This window comes from Mus pahari, chromosome 1, assembly GCF_900095145.1.
Source record: "Mus pahari chromosome 1, PAHARI_EIJ_v1.1, whole genome shotgun sequence".
Classification (NCBI taxonomy): Eukaryota; Metazoa; Chordata; class Mammalia; order Rodentia; family Muridae; genus Mus; species Mus pahari.
The window spans coordinates 28,093,536-28,106,451 of record NC_034590.1 but is presented as its reverse complement, the minus strand read 5'-3'; the positions used below and the strand labels follow the sequence as shown (position 1 = coordinate 28,106,451).

Genomic DNA, 12,916 nt, shown 5'->3' with positions numbered 1-12,916 from the left:
TGTGGTCTAACACCCAACCCCCCTGGCTCTTAGTCTTTGTGCTTACCCCCTCTTCTACAATGATCTCTGAAGGAGGGGGTTTGATACATACGTTCCACTTAGAACTGATCATTCCATAGTCTTGTAGTCTCTGTACATTGATCAGTTGTGGGTCTCTGTATTATTCACCATCCATTGTAAAAAGAAGCGTCCCCTACTGCATATGCAGCTGGAGCCATGAGTTCCTCCATATGTACTCTTTGGTTGGTGGTTTAATCCCAGGGAGCTCTGGGGGTACTGGTTAGTTCATATTGCTGTTCCTCCTATGGGGCTGCAAACCCCTTCAGCTCCTTGGGTACTTTCTCTAGCCCCTTCATTGGGGACTGTGTGCTCAGACCAAGAGGATGGCCTAGTTGATCATCAATGGGAGGACAGGCCCTTGGCCCGAAGGCTCTAAGCCCCAATGTAGGGGAATGCCAGGGCCAGGAAGCAGAAGTGGGTGGGTTGGTGAGCAGGGGAATGGGGGAGGGGATAGGGGCTTTTCAGAGGGGAAACCAGGAAAGGGGATAACATTTGAAATGTAAATAAAGAAAATATCTAATTAAAAAAAAAAGAAATACAAATGAAAAAAAAAAAAAAANAAANAAAGAAAAGAAAAGAAGCATGCCCTCCAAGAATTGGGAGACAAACTCATTAATGCTGAGAAAGCCGAGAACGTAGGGGGTAGTTTGTTATTGTGTCCATTTAGCAGAACAATAGTACAGGTTTTAACCATGCACAAGCTTTTGTTTGGTTGGTTTTGGTTTTGGCTCAGTTAATTCTTCCAGGCTTGAGTTGCATCTTTCGGTACATAAAGTGGTTGGTTAGTCTCATACCATCTTTTCCACTCTTAACCCAGTGGGTATATTAACCCAGTGCCAAGGTCAATCATGATTGGAACTCAAGGGCTCACATCTGGGTAAAATTATTTATTATTTCCCTTTCCCTGTAGAATTCATAGCACGTTCCAGGACTGATGGCTACTGGGAGAGGTAGAATCACTTTTCCTCAGAGATACTGGCCCTGAGAGACTATCCATGCAGCCGGTCTCATACCATGCTCATACAGACAGTGTTAAATGTTCTCAGTTGATATGAAAGGGAGGGGCGGGAAGGAAGGGGTGTGTAGAAGGAAGAGTGAGAACATGACATTGGGAGAGAGACGTAGGGGGGATGGGAAGGAATTAGAGAAGAGGGACTAGAATCCAGTATAATGAGTCCAAGCACACATGTATGGGTATTAAATAAAAATATTTAATAAAAATTAAAGTTACATATCCGGTAGAACCAAAGTAAATGAAATAGGAATACATTTCTCAAAAAAGGGCAGTCAGGCTCTGAAAACTATGAAAGTCTTTCGCAGTCTTCAAGCAGATGCTAGTGCCAAAAGATGTTTCTGAGTGTACTTAAAGGAGATGTAGCCAATGGCCCATATTTTACAGGCCAGGAATAAAAATATTACCATAGTAGTGCTCTCATTAATCTGTGGGTTCCGCGCAATTCCATCAAAATCCCATCTGAATTCTTCATAGAAATTGGCACATTGTTCCTAAAATTTACATGCAGATGGAAAAAACTTTAAGTAGATGAACAATCTTGAAAATATAAAGAAAGCTGGGTGAATGACACTTTCCAATTTCAAGACTTCTTTCAAAACCCAGTAATCAAGGGCTGGAGAGATGGCTCAGCAGAGGTCCTGAGTTCAGTTCTCAGCAACCACATGGTGGCTCACAACCATCTGTAATGGGATCTGATGCCCTCTTCTCGAGTGTCTGGAGACAACTATAATTGTACTCGTATACATAAACAAACAAATAAATCTTGAAAAGAAAACCAAACTAGTAACCAAGCTGCATGCTGTGCTATGTGCCTGTAAGCCTAGTACTTGGAAGGCTGAAGCTGGGTGCTGTGGTGTGTGCCTGTAAGCCCAGCACTCGAAAGGCTGATGCAAGGACACTTCAAGATTGAGATGAGACTGGACTTCATAGTGAGCCCTCATCTTAAATAAAATAAACACTACACACATCAAAACCTAATACTGGGTTATGGTCAGGTATACAAATCGATAAAATTAGGATTTCAGAGATACACTTACAGTCTTACACTTATTTCTTACCAGAAATACTGAACTAACTCTATAAGAAAGACTAGGCTTTCAAAAAAAAAAAAATGTGTTGAAGGGCTGGGGCTGTAGCTCATGTGTGTCCACTTTTGCCATGTCTACTGGGCATTGTTCTGAGCACATGCAAGGTCTAAGCTTGAACCCAGCATTGCCAGAATGGAGAAAGAAACCAAATGGTGCCAACAAACAGGACATTGGCATGCAAACATTCAAAGTTGTTGCTTCTATCTCACCACACAAAAAGGAACTCAAAATCCATCCAAGAGCCAAAACTGGCAGACTCCTAGGGAAAAAACAAACAGTTTAAGTCACTATAATTTTTAATCAGGGAATGAGTTATTTAAGTATGATACCAGAATCACATGAAGAAAAAAATAAACCAGATACCAAACTTAAAATCTCTATACTGCAGAGAAATGAAGGTTGGAGGGAGACTGGTTTGGGATGTCCAGGGTGAGTGGCATGATGGAGTTGGGGAAGACCTAATCAAGGTGCATTGTATCTTGTATGAAACTGATAAAAAGGATAAATTTAAAATAAGTAGTGCTCTAGTGAGAAGACCGAGCAGGTAAAGACAAACGTGATCTTTACTGCCATCAGGTTTGCTGCCAGACCTGATGGATGACCTACGTTCAGTCCTATAGTCCACATTAAGTAAACAAACTCCTATAAGTTGTCCTCTGACCTCTAACATAATGTGTACTATAGAATTTTCGCACACCCACACACACACATCCACAACACACAAATAAACATTTTAAACACCATGTTCCAGAAATTGCCGTCAAGAAAGAAAATTCAGAATAGGAAAAAAAAAGTCTCAAATTATGTATGTGATAAAGAACTTGTACTTCCATATAAAAGACTCTTATAAATAATTAATAACCAACTTTTACGTGTGGCTATTGCATTCTGGTCTTTTGCAGTGGGGTGGGAGGTGATCTGGCTTTGTGATCCAGGCTCATTTTCTTTCTGCTTTTATTCATGGTAGGCCCTTTCAACCATGGCACAGTCTGACGGCTGTCCTGGGGGAACCTAGCTCTGTTTTTTGTTCTATGACCCTCCCCCTTTTGTTCCTGATTCTTTGGGCAGCAACATAGACCCCTACCTTTATTACTTTCTATTGCTGTGATAAAACACCTTGATCAAGGCAACTTATAAAGTAAAAAGTGTCCACTTCGGCTTATAGTTTCAGAGGGTGAGAGTCCACAATGGCAGAGCAAAGGGACAGCTGAGAGTTCCTATGTTGATCCATAAGCAGGAGACAGAGACAGCACTGGGAATGGTTCCAGCCTTTTGAAATGTCAAAGCCCTCCACCAGTATCACACTTCCTCCAGCAAGGTCACACCCCTTAATCCCTTTCCAAACAGTTCCACCAAGTAGGGATCAAGTAGTCAAAAATGTAAGCCTATGGGGGGCCATTCAAACCATCCCAGCCCTGATTTAAGATGTAGGCATGTTTTGTTATTATGTTAGCAATGCAGTTTATTTTCCAAACTGGACGACTAGGTCTCCTTTAGGGTGAAACTATAGGTACAGTATAGTATACTGTGTTGATGTCACACAAAGTAGTATAAGAAAGGAGGTGGGGACTAAGTATTGGTATTCAGAAAATGATAGCCCCAACTGTGGTGTGTTGACGGGGTGAGCCTTCCAACTCAGGTCTCTTACCCGTGCCTTCTGGCCCCTGGTCTTTCTAGTCACCTTCCATTCTCTTTATTTAACCAAGTACAAGTTAAGGATTTCTCAGTTTACTTATATGGCTGAGTACATTTCTTCCAAAGTAAATGTAGTCTTAACTGGGTGCCTCCCTCCTAGTATTTGAATAACTAGGAAAGGAGAGCCACTGACCAAGAAAGAGTCTAGAGTCCAACCTATCACCTTACCCAGGCACCCTATTCACACTTTTCCTGCAAAAGACTAGTTTTTTTGTCCCTCAGTTACTGTGATTCAAGGCTACCTCCTCCCAGAGCTGAGAGGAGCCCTCCCCATCCACTTCTTCAGTCTTCTGCAGTCAGTCACATACCTCTCTCTCACTCTCCTGGGAAGGCAACGTTTAAGTTCTAACCATATGGCCTTAATTTTTCTTTATTTTTTTTTTTCTGTTTTTGTTCTTAGGTATTTTTAATTAATTTTTTAAGTTGGGACCCAGAGTGATGGGTTTCATTATGACCCTTCATGGACTTCGTTCTTTCTCTACCCACTGCTGCCCTCTCCTTTCTGCTTGCTGTTCGCTCGGATTCCCCAAGGCAGCCCTCCCTTCTGCCCTTCTGTCATATTTTATTACGGTTCCAGTTCCCTCTTCGAAGCCTCGCTTTAGACCTCTGCCTTCTTTTTCTGACGACACACTTTCCCAGTAACATCGCAGGCTGGAAACGGCGTCAATGCCCAGCCATTGACAAGACATTTATGACGTGAACTGCCTGAGTGTAGTGGCTCATGGGAGACTAAAGCAGAGGCCAGCTGGGGCTGCACAGTGACGTCTGTCTCATTGTCTTAGTTTCCCTAAAAATACAAATGATAATACACACTAGATGATTTGGGGTACTTTTTTTTTCCTGTCAACTGTCTATTGTCCGTTCATTTCAGCAAGAATAAGGGACATTTCTCCTGCTTCTTCATTAGCCTGTAGCCTTAGCTTCTCTGTGGATCCTGTCTGGGGACTATTGGTCAAAGTAAATAAGCCAGTATAACCATGAACCCGTTGCATCCTGTTCTCGGATGGTCATGTCCTCTGAATATCTTCAGTATTAATAACAGCAAAATAGGAATGACCTAATGGAAGCCCATGTTTTTCCCCATTCAGGTTGTGTGCTGATGTTGTAAAGGGAAAAAGAGATGAACACATTGATATCTATACATTACCTGTATATGAAGAAATGGTGCCATATCTTTTAAGTTTTGAATGTTAGTGAGAAGTAACCATCCATATTCCTTCTTCCATACTTCAGTTGCTGTTAGCATTTCTGAATTTATTTGTTTTTTGTTTTGTTTTGTTTTGTTTTGTTTTGTGTGTATGTGTGTTATTTGCTTTTTTTAAGTAAAGAAGAAATTTTTTTGGTCAATAATAAAATTTCCTCTTCTCATATATTTTATATCTATATGATATTTAAAATTATTCAGTGATATGAGTTAACGATGTTATAATCTACATATTGGTTATGCATGAAAATGATATAAAAACCCAATTGTGCTGGAAAAAAACTTGAATAAATATCTAATGGGAAAGTTTGTTTTTCTCTTTGTAAAAAATGAATTCTGAGCAGGATGTACATGGTGTTAAAGCATACACAGGTCCCTGGATTTGATTCTCAGTGCCAAAATACAAATAAAAACCACTTTTAAAAAAAACAATGAAAATAAAATACACCTATAAAGAAAGTATGAATATTCTAGATAAAGTATCTTCAAGGAGTAAAAACAAGTTTGACTTAAACTGTAATGGTTTCTTTTATTTAATTGAAGGTCCATTTTAGCTTCTTATCTTCTGAAGGAAAAGCTCAACATCTTGGGCAAGTTGGGGTGTCTGCTAAGCTGCGCAGGCTCTGTCGTGCTGATCATCCATTCCCCAAAGTCTGAGAGTGTGACCACTCAGGCTGAGTTGGAGGAGAAGCTGACCAATCCAGGTAACTCGTTCTTAGCAGGGTGGGTGGCCCAGTGTGTTTCCCGAGGAAGCCAGGCATCTCAGACTGCCACTCTGTCCTGACGCTTTCTGGCAGGGCGGGGGTACAATGTCTAGTCTGATTTTTCACCACAGACGGTGATTGGCTGTCCGTTTTATGTGTGTGCATCAGCTGGCGGTGAGGACATGCCAAACCCAGTTTTCAGAGGTACTCCAAGTTTAGTTTGATTACCTGAGACCTCATATTGACGTTAGCTAAGACCTTACTTCCCTTTGGTATTTTATGCCCTGTCATCTTAGTTACTTTTCTGTTGCTGTAACAAAACACCATGGACATGTCAGCTTACAGAACAGAACATTTAACTGGGCTCATGGTTTCGGAGCTGGTGGTCTGTGATGATGGAGCAAAGGAATGTTGAGCAGAGAGACAGCAATGGGGCTCCCATAACTTATTTGAAACCTCAAAGCGTGCCCCCAAGTGACACAGCTCCTCCAACGAGGCCACACCTTTTAACCCTTCCCAGATAATTCTACCAACTAGTGATCAAGTATTAAAATATACAAACCTGTGGGGGCTGTTTTCATTCAAACCACCATCTCTGCAAACATTTCACATTTTAATATTTCCTTATTCTCATAAAATTTGTATTTTCTGAGTATGAGGGTAAAGACAAAGGCATTAAAAAAGTTGACAACTCTTGAACTAGGCAAGGGTGCCCCGAAAGGTTCATTCGATTTCCAGAGGGGCAGATCTATAGGTTGCCTCTCCCCAAGCTAGGCATGGAACATCGGCCTCTGCGGCTAAGTCAGCCGTGCCCTTCTCAGCTGTATTCCCAGCCCCCTTAATTGTGACCGGTGTGAATGATTCTGATATGTTCATGTTCCCACGTATTTATCCATTTGTAACTTATATATGTATAACTATGCTATATGACTTTTATGTTTGATATGGCTCTGTACACATGAGTACAGGTGCCCTTGGAGAACAGAAGTGTCACACTGTCCTGGAACTGCAGCTTCACTCAGTTGTGAGCTGCTCCATTTGGGTAATGGGACAAACTTGGATCCTCTGCAAAGGCAGTATGAACTTAGAACTGCTGGTCTCTCCAGCCTTATGTATAATTAACATGGAAATATTAAGATCATGTAAAATACAAAATCATATGATTCTGACAACTTTTTTATTGGATATTTTCTTTATTTACATTTCAAATGTTATCCCCTTTCCTGGTTTCCCCTCCAGAAGTTCCCTCCCCCTATCCCCTTCCCCCTCCCCTTGCTCACCAACCCACCCACTCCCACTTCTTGGCCCTGGCATTTTCCTATGCTGGGGCATAGAGCCTTCACAGGACCAAGGGCCTCTCATCCCATTGGTGACCAACTAGGCCATCCTCTGCTACATATGCAGCTGGAGCCATGAGTCCCACCATGTGTGCTCTTTAGTCCCTGGAGCACTGGGGGTACTGGTTAGTTCATATTGTTGTTCCTCCTATGGGGCTTCAGCTCCTTGGGTACTTTCTCTACCTTCTTCACTGACAACTTTCTTTTTTTGTTTGTTTGTTTGTTTGTTTGTTTTTTGTTTTTTGTTTTTTGTTTTTCGAGACAGGGTTTCTCTGTATAGCCTTGGCTGTCCTGAAACTCACTTTGTAGACCAGGCTGGCCTTGAACTCAGAAATCTGCCTGCCTCTGCCTCCCAAGTGCTGGGATTAAAGGCGTGAGCCACCACGCCCGGCCATCACTGACAACTTTCTTAGGTAAAAAATAATAATTCTTTTTTTCCCTTCCACCTCCTCCTGTTCTGCTTCTTTTTCTTACTCAGGGTCACAATATATAGCTTGACTGGCCTGGTGCTTGCTATGTAGCATAGGTTAGCTCCATATGTTACAGTCCCCCTCCTTCAGCCTGTTAACTGTTCACATTACAGGCATATGACACCATGCCCAACTTTGTTTTGTTGTTGATGATGATTTATGATGTCTTTAAATATATTCATTTGTTGAGAATTTCATAATATATATACACAGTGTAATTTGATGGGCTAGAGAAATGGCTCAGAGGTTAAGAGCACTTGTTGCTCTTCCAGAGCAGTGAGTTTTGATTCCTGGCATCCATATGGTAGTTCACAATCATATGTAACTCCAGTTTTAGAGGATCTGATGCCCTCTTCTGCCCTCCTCAGCCACCAGGCATGCAAATAGTGTACACATTCCTTTTCCTCCAGCCCTGCCCATACTCTTTAATGTAAATACTCAAATAGAACTATTGGAAAAGTTGACAGACCACACAAAATATGTGAATGCTGAAAATATTCGGTTGACATAGATAGAAACTGACATGAGATAGCGTGTTCATGACTTACTCTGAGCTTATGCCATCAGCATGAGCACTTGCTATCAATAGTATGACTCTCTGAAATGGAGGATGATAACTCTTGAAGTCTCAATCAGAGAAAGAATAACCATCCTGCAGCATACATGGAAGTTGCATTTGTGAACATTTTAATGTGTACGAAATATGTACAAGAACTATCCATATAATCTCTAGCTCTGATAATATGTAATTAAATAACCAGATATTTCAGCTAGACGTCCAAGGAGGCATTCAGAAGTTGTGAAGAATATAGGATAATTTATGGTTGTGTGTACTCTTTGTACCACACCCATACCCATTGTAGATCCAGTGTTTCTCAACCTTCCTAATGCTGCGCCCCTTTAATACAGTTCTTCATGTTGTGGTAACCCCAATCTTAAAATTATATTCATTACTACCTCATAACTATAATTCTGTTACTGTTATGAATCATTATGTCAGTATCTGTGACTTCTGATGGTCTAAGTGACTCCTGTGAAAGGGTCATTTGACCTTTCAAAGAGATTGAGACCCACAGGTTGAGAACCACTAAACAGGTTGAATTGAGCCTAAACAATGCCACGGTTTAAGATTATCTACTTTAGCTTATGCCCTGTTACGCCCTTAGTATCATCTGTCCGTGGAAGGTATTCCATAAACATTTGTTGAAGGTAACTCAGAAAGAAGACAATCCATCTTGTGGCTGGATGCAGCGGTGCCTTGTTCCTACAGTCTCAGCTACTAAAAAGGCTGAGCTGGGAGGACCCTTTCAACTTAGGTGTTCCAGACCAGTCAGAATAGCAGAACAAGGTCCAGTCAGTAAGAAAAAATAAAGTCCACCATGTGACTAGCTCTGGTCTTTTTAAAAAAATGTACATGAATACAGTGGGATCTTCAGACCCACCAAAAGAAGCAATCAAATTGATCCCATTACAGATGCTTGTGAACTACCATGTGGTTGCTGGGTGTTAAGCTCAGAACCTCTGGAAGAGCAGTCAATGCTCTTAACCTCATAGCCATCTCTCCGACTGCCACTTGGTTTTGTTTTGTTTTGTTTTTTTTAATAATTTTTTTAAAAGATTTATTTATTTATTATATGTAAGTACACTGTAGCTGTCTTCAGACACTCCAGGAGAGGGCGTCAGATCTTGTTATGGATGGTTATGAGCCACCATGTGGTTGCTGGGATTTGAACTCCGGACCTTCGGAAGAGCAGTCGGGTGCTCTTACCCACTGAGCCATCTCACCAGCCCGCCACTTGGTTTTTTATGTTGTTGTTGGATTTTGTTTGTTTGATCTCAGGTTTGTAAACCTGTTTTTGTTGTTGTTTTTAATGGTACTGATGGAGTAGGTCATTAGCATAACATAACATTAGCAGTTATGACACTTTAGGACAGGATTCACATCTCTTTTGGGAGCCATGAAGGGGCTTCCTGTCAATGGAGGTGGTTACAATTTCTTCAGCCACTCCAGGCTTGGTCCTGGGAGTCCTGGGGATGGATTTTTTTTTTCATTAGAGCATGTTTCCATCCATTTGGAGGAGCAGAGGGTAGTTGTGGCCTGGTTAGGGTTGTATCCAACCAGAGGCAGAATTATAATGAGGTTTTTAACGGTAAAGCACTCAAGGCAAAGGCTCCTAGGCATGGGCGTTCCTGGGAGGGCAACAGCTCTTCTGGCCTAACATTACCCTTGTGACTGGTGTAGCTTGGAGCTACACATTTTCTGTTTTACCACGCATGGGATCAAACCCAGGGCCTTGAGTATGTTGGGCAAGTGCTCTACCACTAAGCTATATAACTGTATGATCTTTCTTTGTGGAATGGACTTAGTGAGTGTAATAAATTCAAGTTAGAGCTGTTGAGTGGTTGCCTGTCCTCCCTTAGGTCTCCCTCCCCCTGGTTGGAGGGGTGGCTGGAAAGGGATTAGGCATTGGTTCAGCGCTGCCCTCTGGACGGTGTTCGGGGGATGGCATCCCTGGTCACTGTGTGCCGTCTGTCTTGCAGTGTTTGTGGGCTACCTGTGCATTGTGCTGCTCATGCTGCTGCTGCTGATCTTCTGGATTGCACCAGCCCACGGGCCCACCAACATCATGGTCTACATCAGCATCTGCTCCTTGCTGGGGAGTTTCACCGTGCCTTCCACCAAGGGCATTGGGCTGGCAGCCCAAGACATCTTGCACAACAATCCATCCAGTCAGAGAGCCCTCTGCCTGTGCCTGGTGCTCCTGGCCGTCCTCGGCTGCAGCATCATTGTCCAATTCAGGTACATCAACAAGGCCCTGGAGTGCTTCGACTCCTCCGTATTTGGGGCCATCTACTACGTTGTGTTTACCACGCTGGTCCTACTGGCTTCAGCCATCCTCTTCCGGGAGTGGAGCAATGTGGGCCTGGTGGACTTCTTGGGCATGGCCTGTGGATTTACAACTGTCTCCGTGGGAATTGTCCTCATACAAGTGTTCAAAGAATTCAACTTCAACCTTGGGGAGATGAACAAATCCAATATGAAAACAGACTAAGCTGTAACCAAGGGGTGGGGGCTTGGGGAACAGGCATTGGAGGGCATCTGTGGTTCTTACTACATGTCAAGTAGAAGAGGCTCTCGGGGAGAGTTGCCTGTGAACTAACAATCTAGTGGACAATAGGCTTTGCACCAGGGGGAGGTCCAGACCTCTGCAGCACAGAACTCCCAATGGTTGGTTGGGTGTAAACTCTCTCTGATGAGACAAATTCTGTTTTCATTTCCATTAACCCAGAAGCTTTCATTAATTAATTGTTTAAAACATTTTAACATGATTTACCAGAAAATAAGGATGAGGTCTTTCTAGTTAGTCTTTGTAGGGGAGCAGATATTCTTAGAGTACCTTGGAAAAGGGAGTGAAATCTGGCCCTGTACAGTAAACGTGAGTGACTTTGTGCTTGTGTTAAGCATGTATAGCATTCAGGTATTTTACTCAAATAATCGGTATGTGAATCGAGTTGTTTTTAGTCCTTCAACAACCAGACTCTCCTACATGTACCCCAAAGCCGAGGTAAGCACAGAGAGAAGAGTTAATGACAGTGACACAGAGTTCCATTAACAGGGCGACTTTCCGATAGCTCACATCAGTTTTAGTGCCTTTATCATTTGAATTATTCACTTAATTTAACTATTACTGTGTATATTTTAACTGTTCTAATTACAAATACATAAAGAATTAGAAAAATACTAAGGCCAGTGGAAGATAGCAAAAAACTAAAGATAGAGGACAATTTGAAAAGTGACCCAGATGTAGATTGTCATCCAGTTAAGGACAACTGATTAAGTATGAAGAGATATTTAATTTGCACTTAACCTCTGTTACTTGGATTCATTATGAAAAACACCTGCTTTCTGTTTCAGGCAGTATTGTGTCCATTCAGAAGAAATAAACTATTGAACTTGATGCTAAGGTTGTTACATTAGAGAGTGTCTCTTTAGTACACACTGTAGGAGTTTAGTAAAAGTGCCTCAGCTGGGCAGTGGTGGCGCACGCCTTTGATCCCAGCACTTGGGAGGCAGAGGCAGGCAGATTTCTGAGTTTGAGGCCAGCCTGATCTACAGAGTGAGTTCCAGGATAGCCAGGACTACACAGAGAAACCCTGTCTTGAAAAACAAAACAAAAAAAACGTAAAAGCACCTCAATGCAGGAACACAGCTTGGGACGTTTTCTACAAAGTGTCATGTGTACTTTCTAAGCAAAGATGAAAACAATGTAACCTTCTCATTTGAAATGATCGAACCTTCTATACTTTCTTTTTTTTTTTGGTTTTTCGAGACAGGGTTTCTCTGTATAGCTCTGGCTGTCCTGGAACTCACTTGGTAGACCAGGCTGGCCTCGAACTCAGAAATCTGCCTGCCTCTGCCTCCCGAGTGCTGGGATTAAAGGCCTGCGCCACCAGGCCTGGCTTCCTTCTATACTTTCTTATTGAGCCTCTTACTAAACCTCCTGATCGTATGCAAGGCCCTGGGCTTGATAGCCAGCATCAAAGAGAAACAACAAAACAAAACAACCTTCTTAAATGGAAAAAGAGTTGTTAACCATGCAGTATTTTAGATCAGAAATGATCGATCCTTCTACTCCATAGTAACCTTCCTGTGCATTAAATTGGAGCAAGATAACACAATATAGCATCATATTATGATATACCATATTATGATATTGTATAGTCTACCTGCTTTGTTTTATCTGAATGGAATAGGCCAAGTTAAAAAGAATGGGGTTGGATAAATAAGTTAGGTGAAGGAGAACATGAATTTTAATAATACCCAATTAAACTCCTCACTAAGACAAAAATGTGCTTTTCCAGATAGAAGGGACATTTTTAAAGTAAAGACGCAAAGAATAGCCGGACGTTGGTGGCCTATGCTTTTAATCCCCAAAGGCAGGCAAGCCTCTGCATTTGAGACCAGCCTGGTTTACAGAGCAAGCCCCAGGACAGCCAGGGCTACACAGAGAAACCCTGTCTCAGCCCCCCCCCCAAAAGACCCAAATAATAGTTCTCAGAACTGTAGGGGAAAGGCGTAAAATAGTAGTTTAGCATAAAGGAATCTGTTTTCTGGCCATCAGACTCAATAAAGTGAAAACATGAATAATGATCTTGGTGTATCAGTCAGTAATTTGTGAAGAACAGCAACAAAGTGATTTAAACAATTGAAAACCTTGCATACATCAGTGGTTAGTAAATTTTCCAGTTCATTCTTCTTTGTATCAGCTCTTGAATTTTTTTTTTTTTTTTTTTTTTTTTTTTTTTTTTTTTTTGTATATGCAAAATAGCTAAAAACGTAAC

The 12,916-nt window shown here is 41.8% G+C and overlaps 1 protein-coding gene across 1 annotated transcript in view; it reads left to right on the top strand.

The window, feature by feature from the left end:
- Nipa1 (NIPA magnesium transporter 1) overlaps window positions 1-11,532 on the top strand; it is a 36,408-nt gene extending 24,876 nt beyond the window's left edge. The window contains exons 4-5 of the mRNA XM_021200499.2: window positions 5,606-5,766; window positions 10,115-11,532. Coding sequence (XP_021056158.1) covers window positions 5,606-5,766; window positions 10,115-10,626 — 673 coding nt within the window. The 3' untranslated portion in view covers window positions 10,627-11,532. The remainder of the gene's footprint in view (window positions 1-5,605; window positions 5,767-10,114) is intronic.
- The last annotated feature ends 1,384 nt before the right edge of the window (window positions 11,533-12,916 follow it).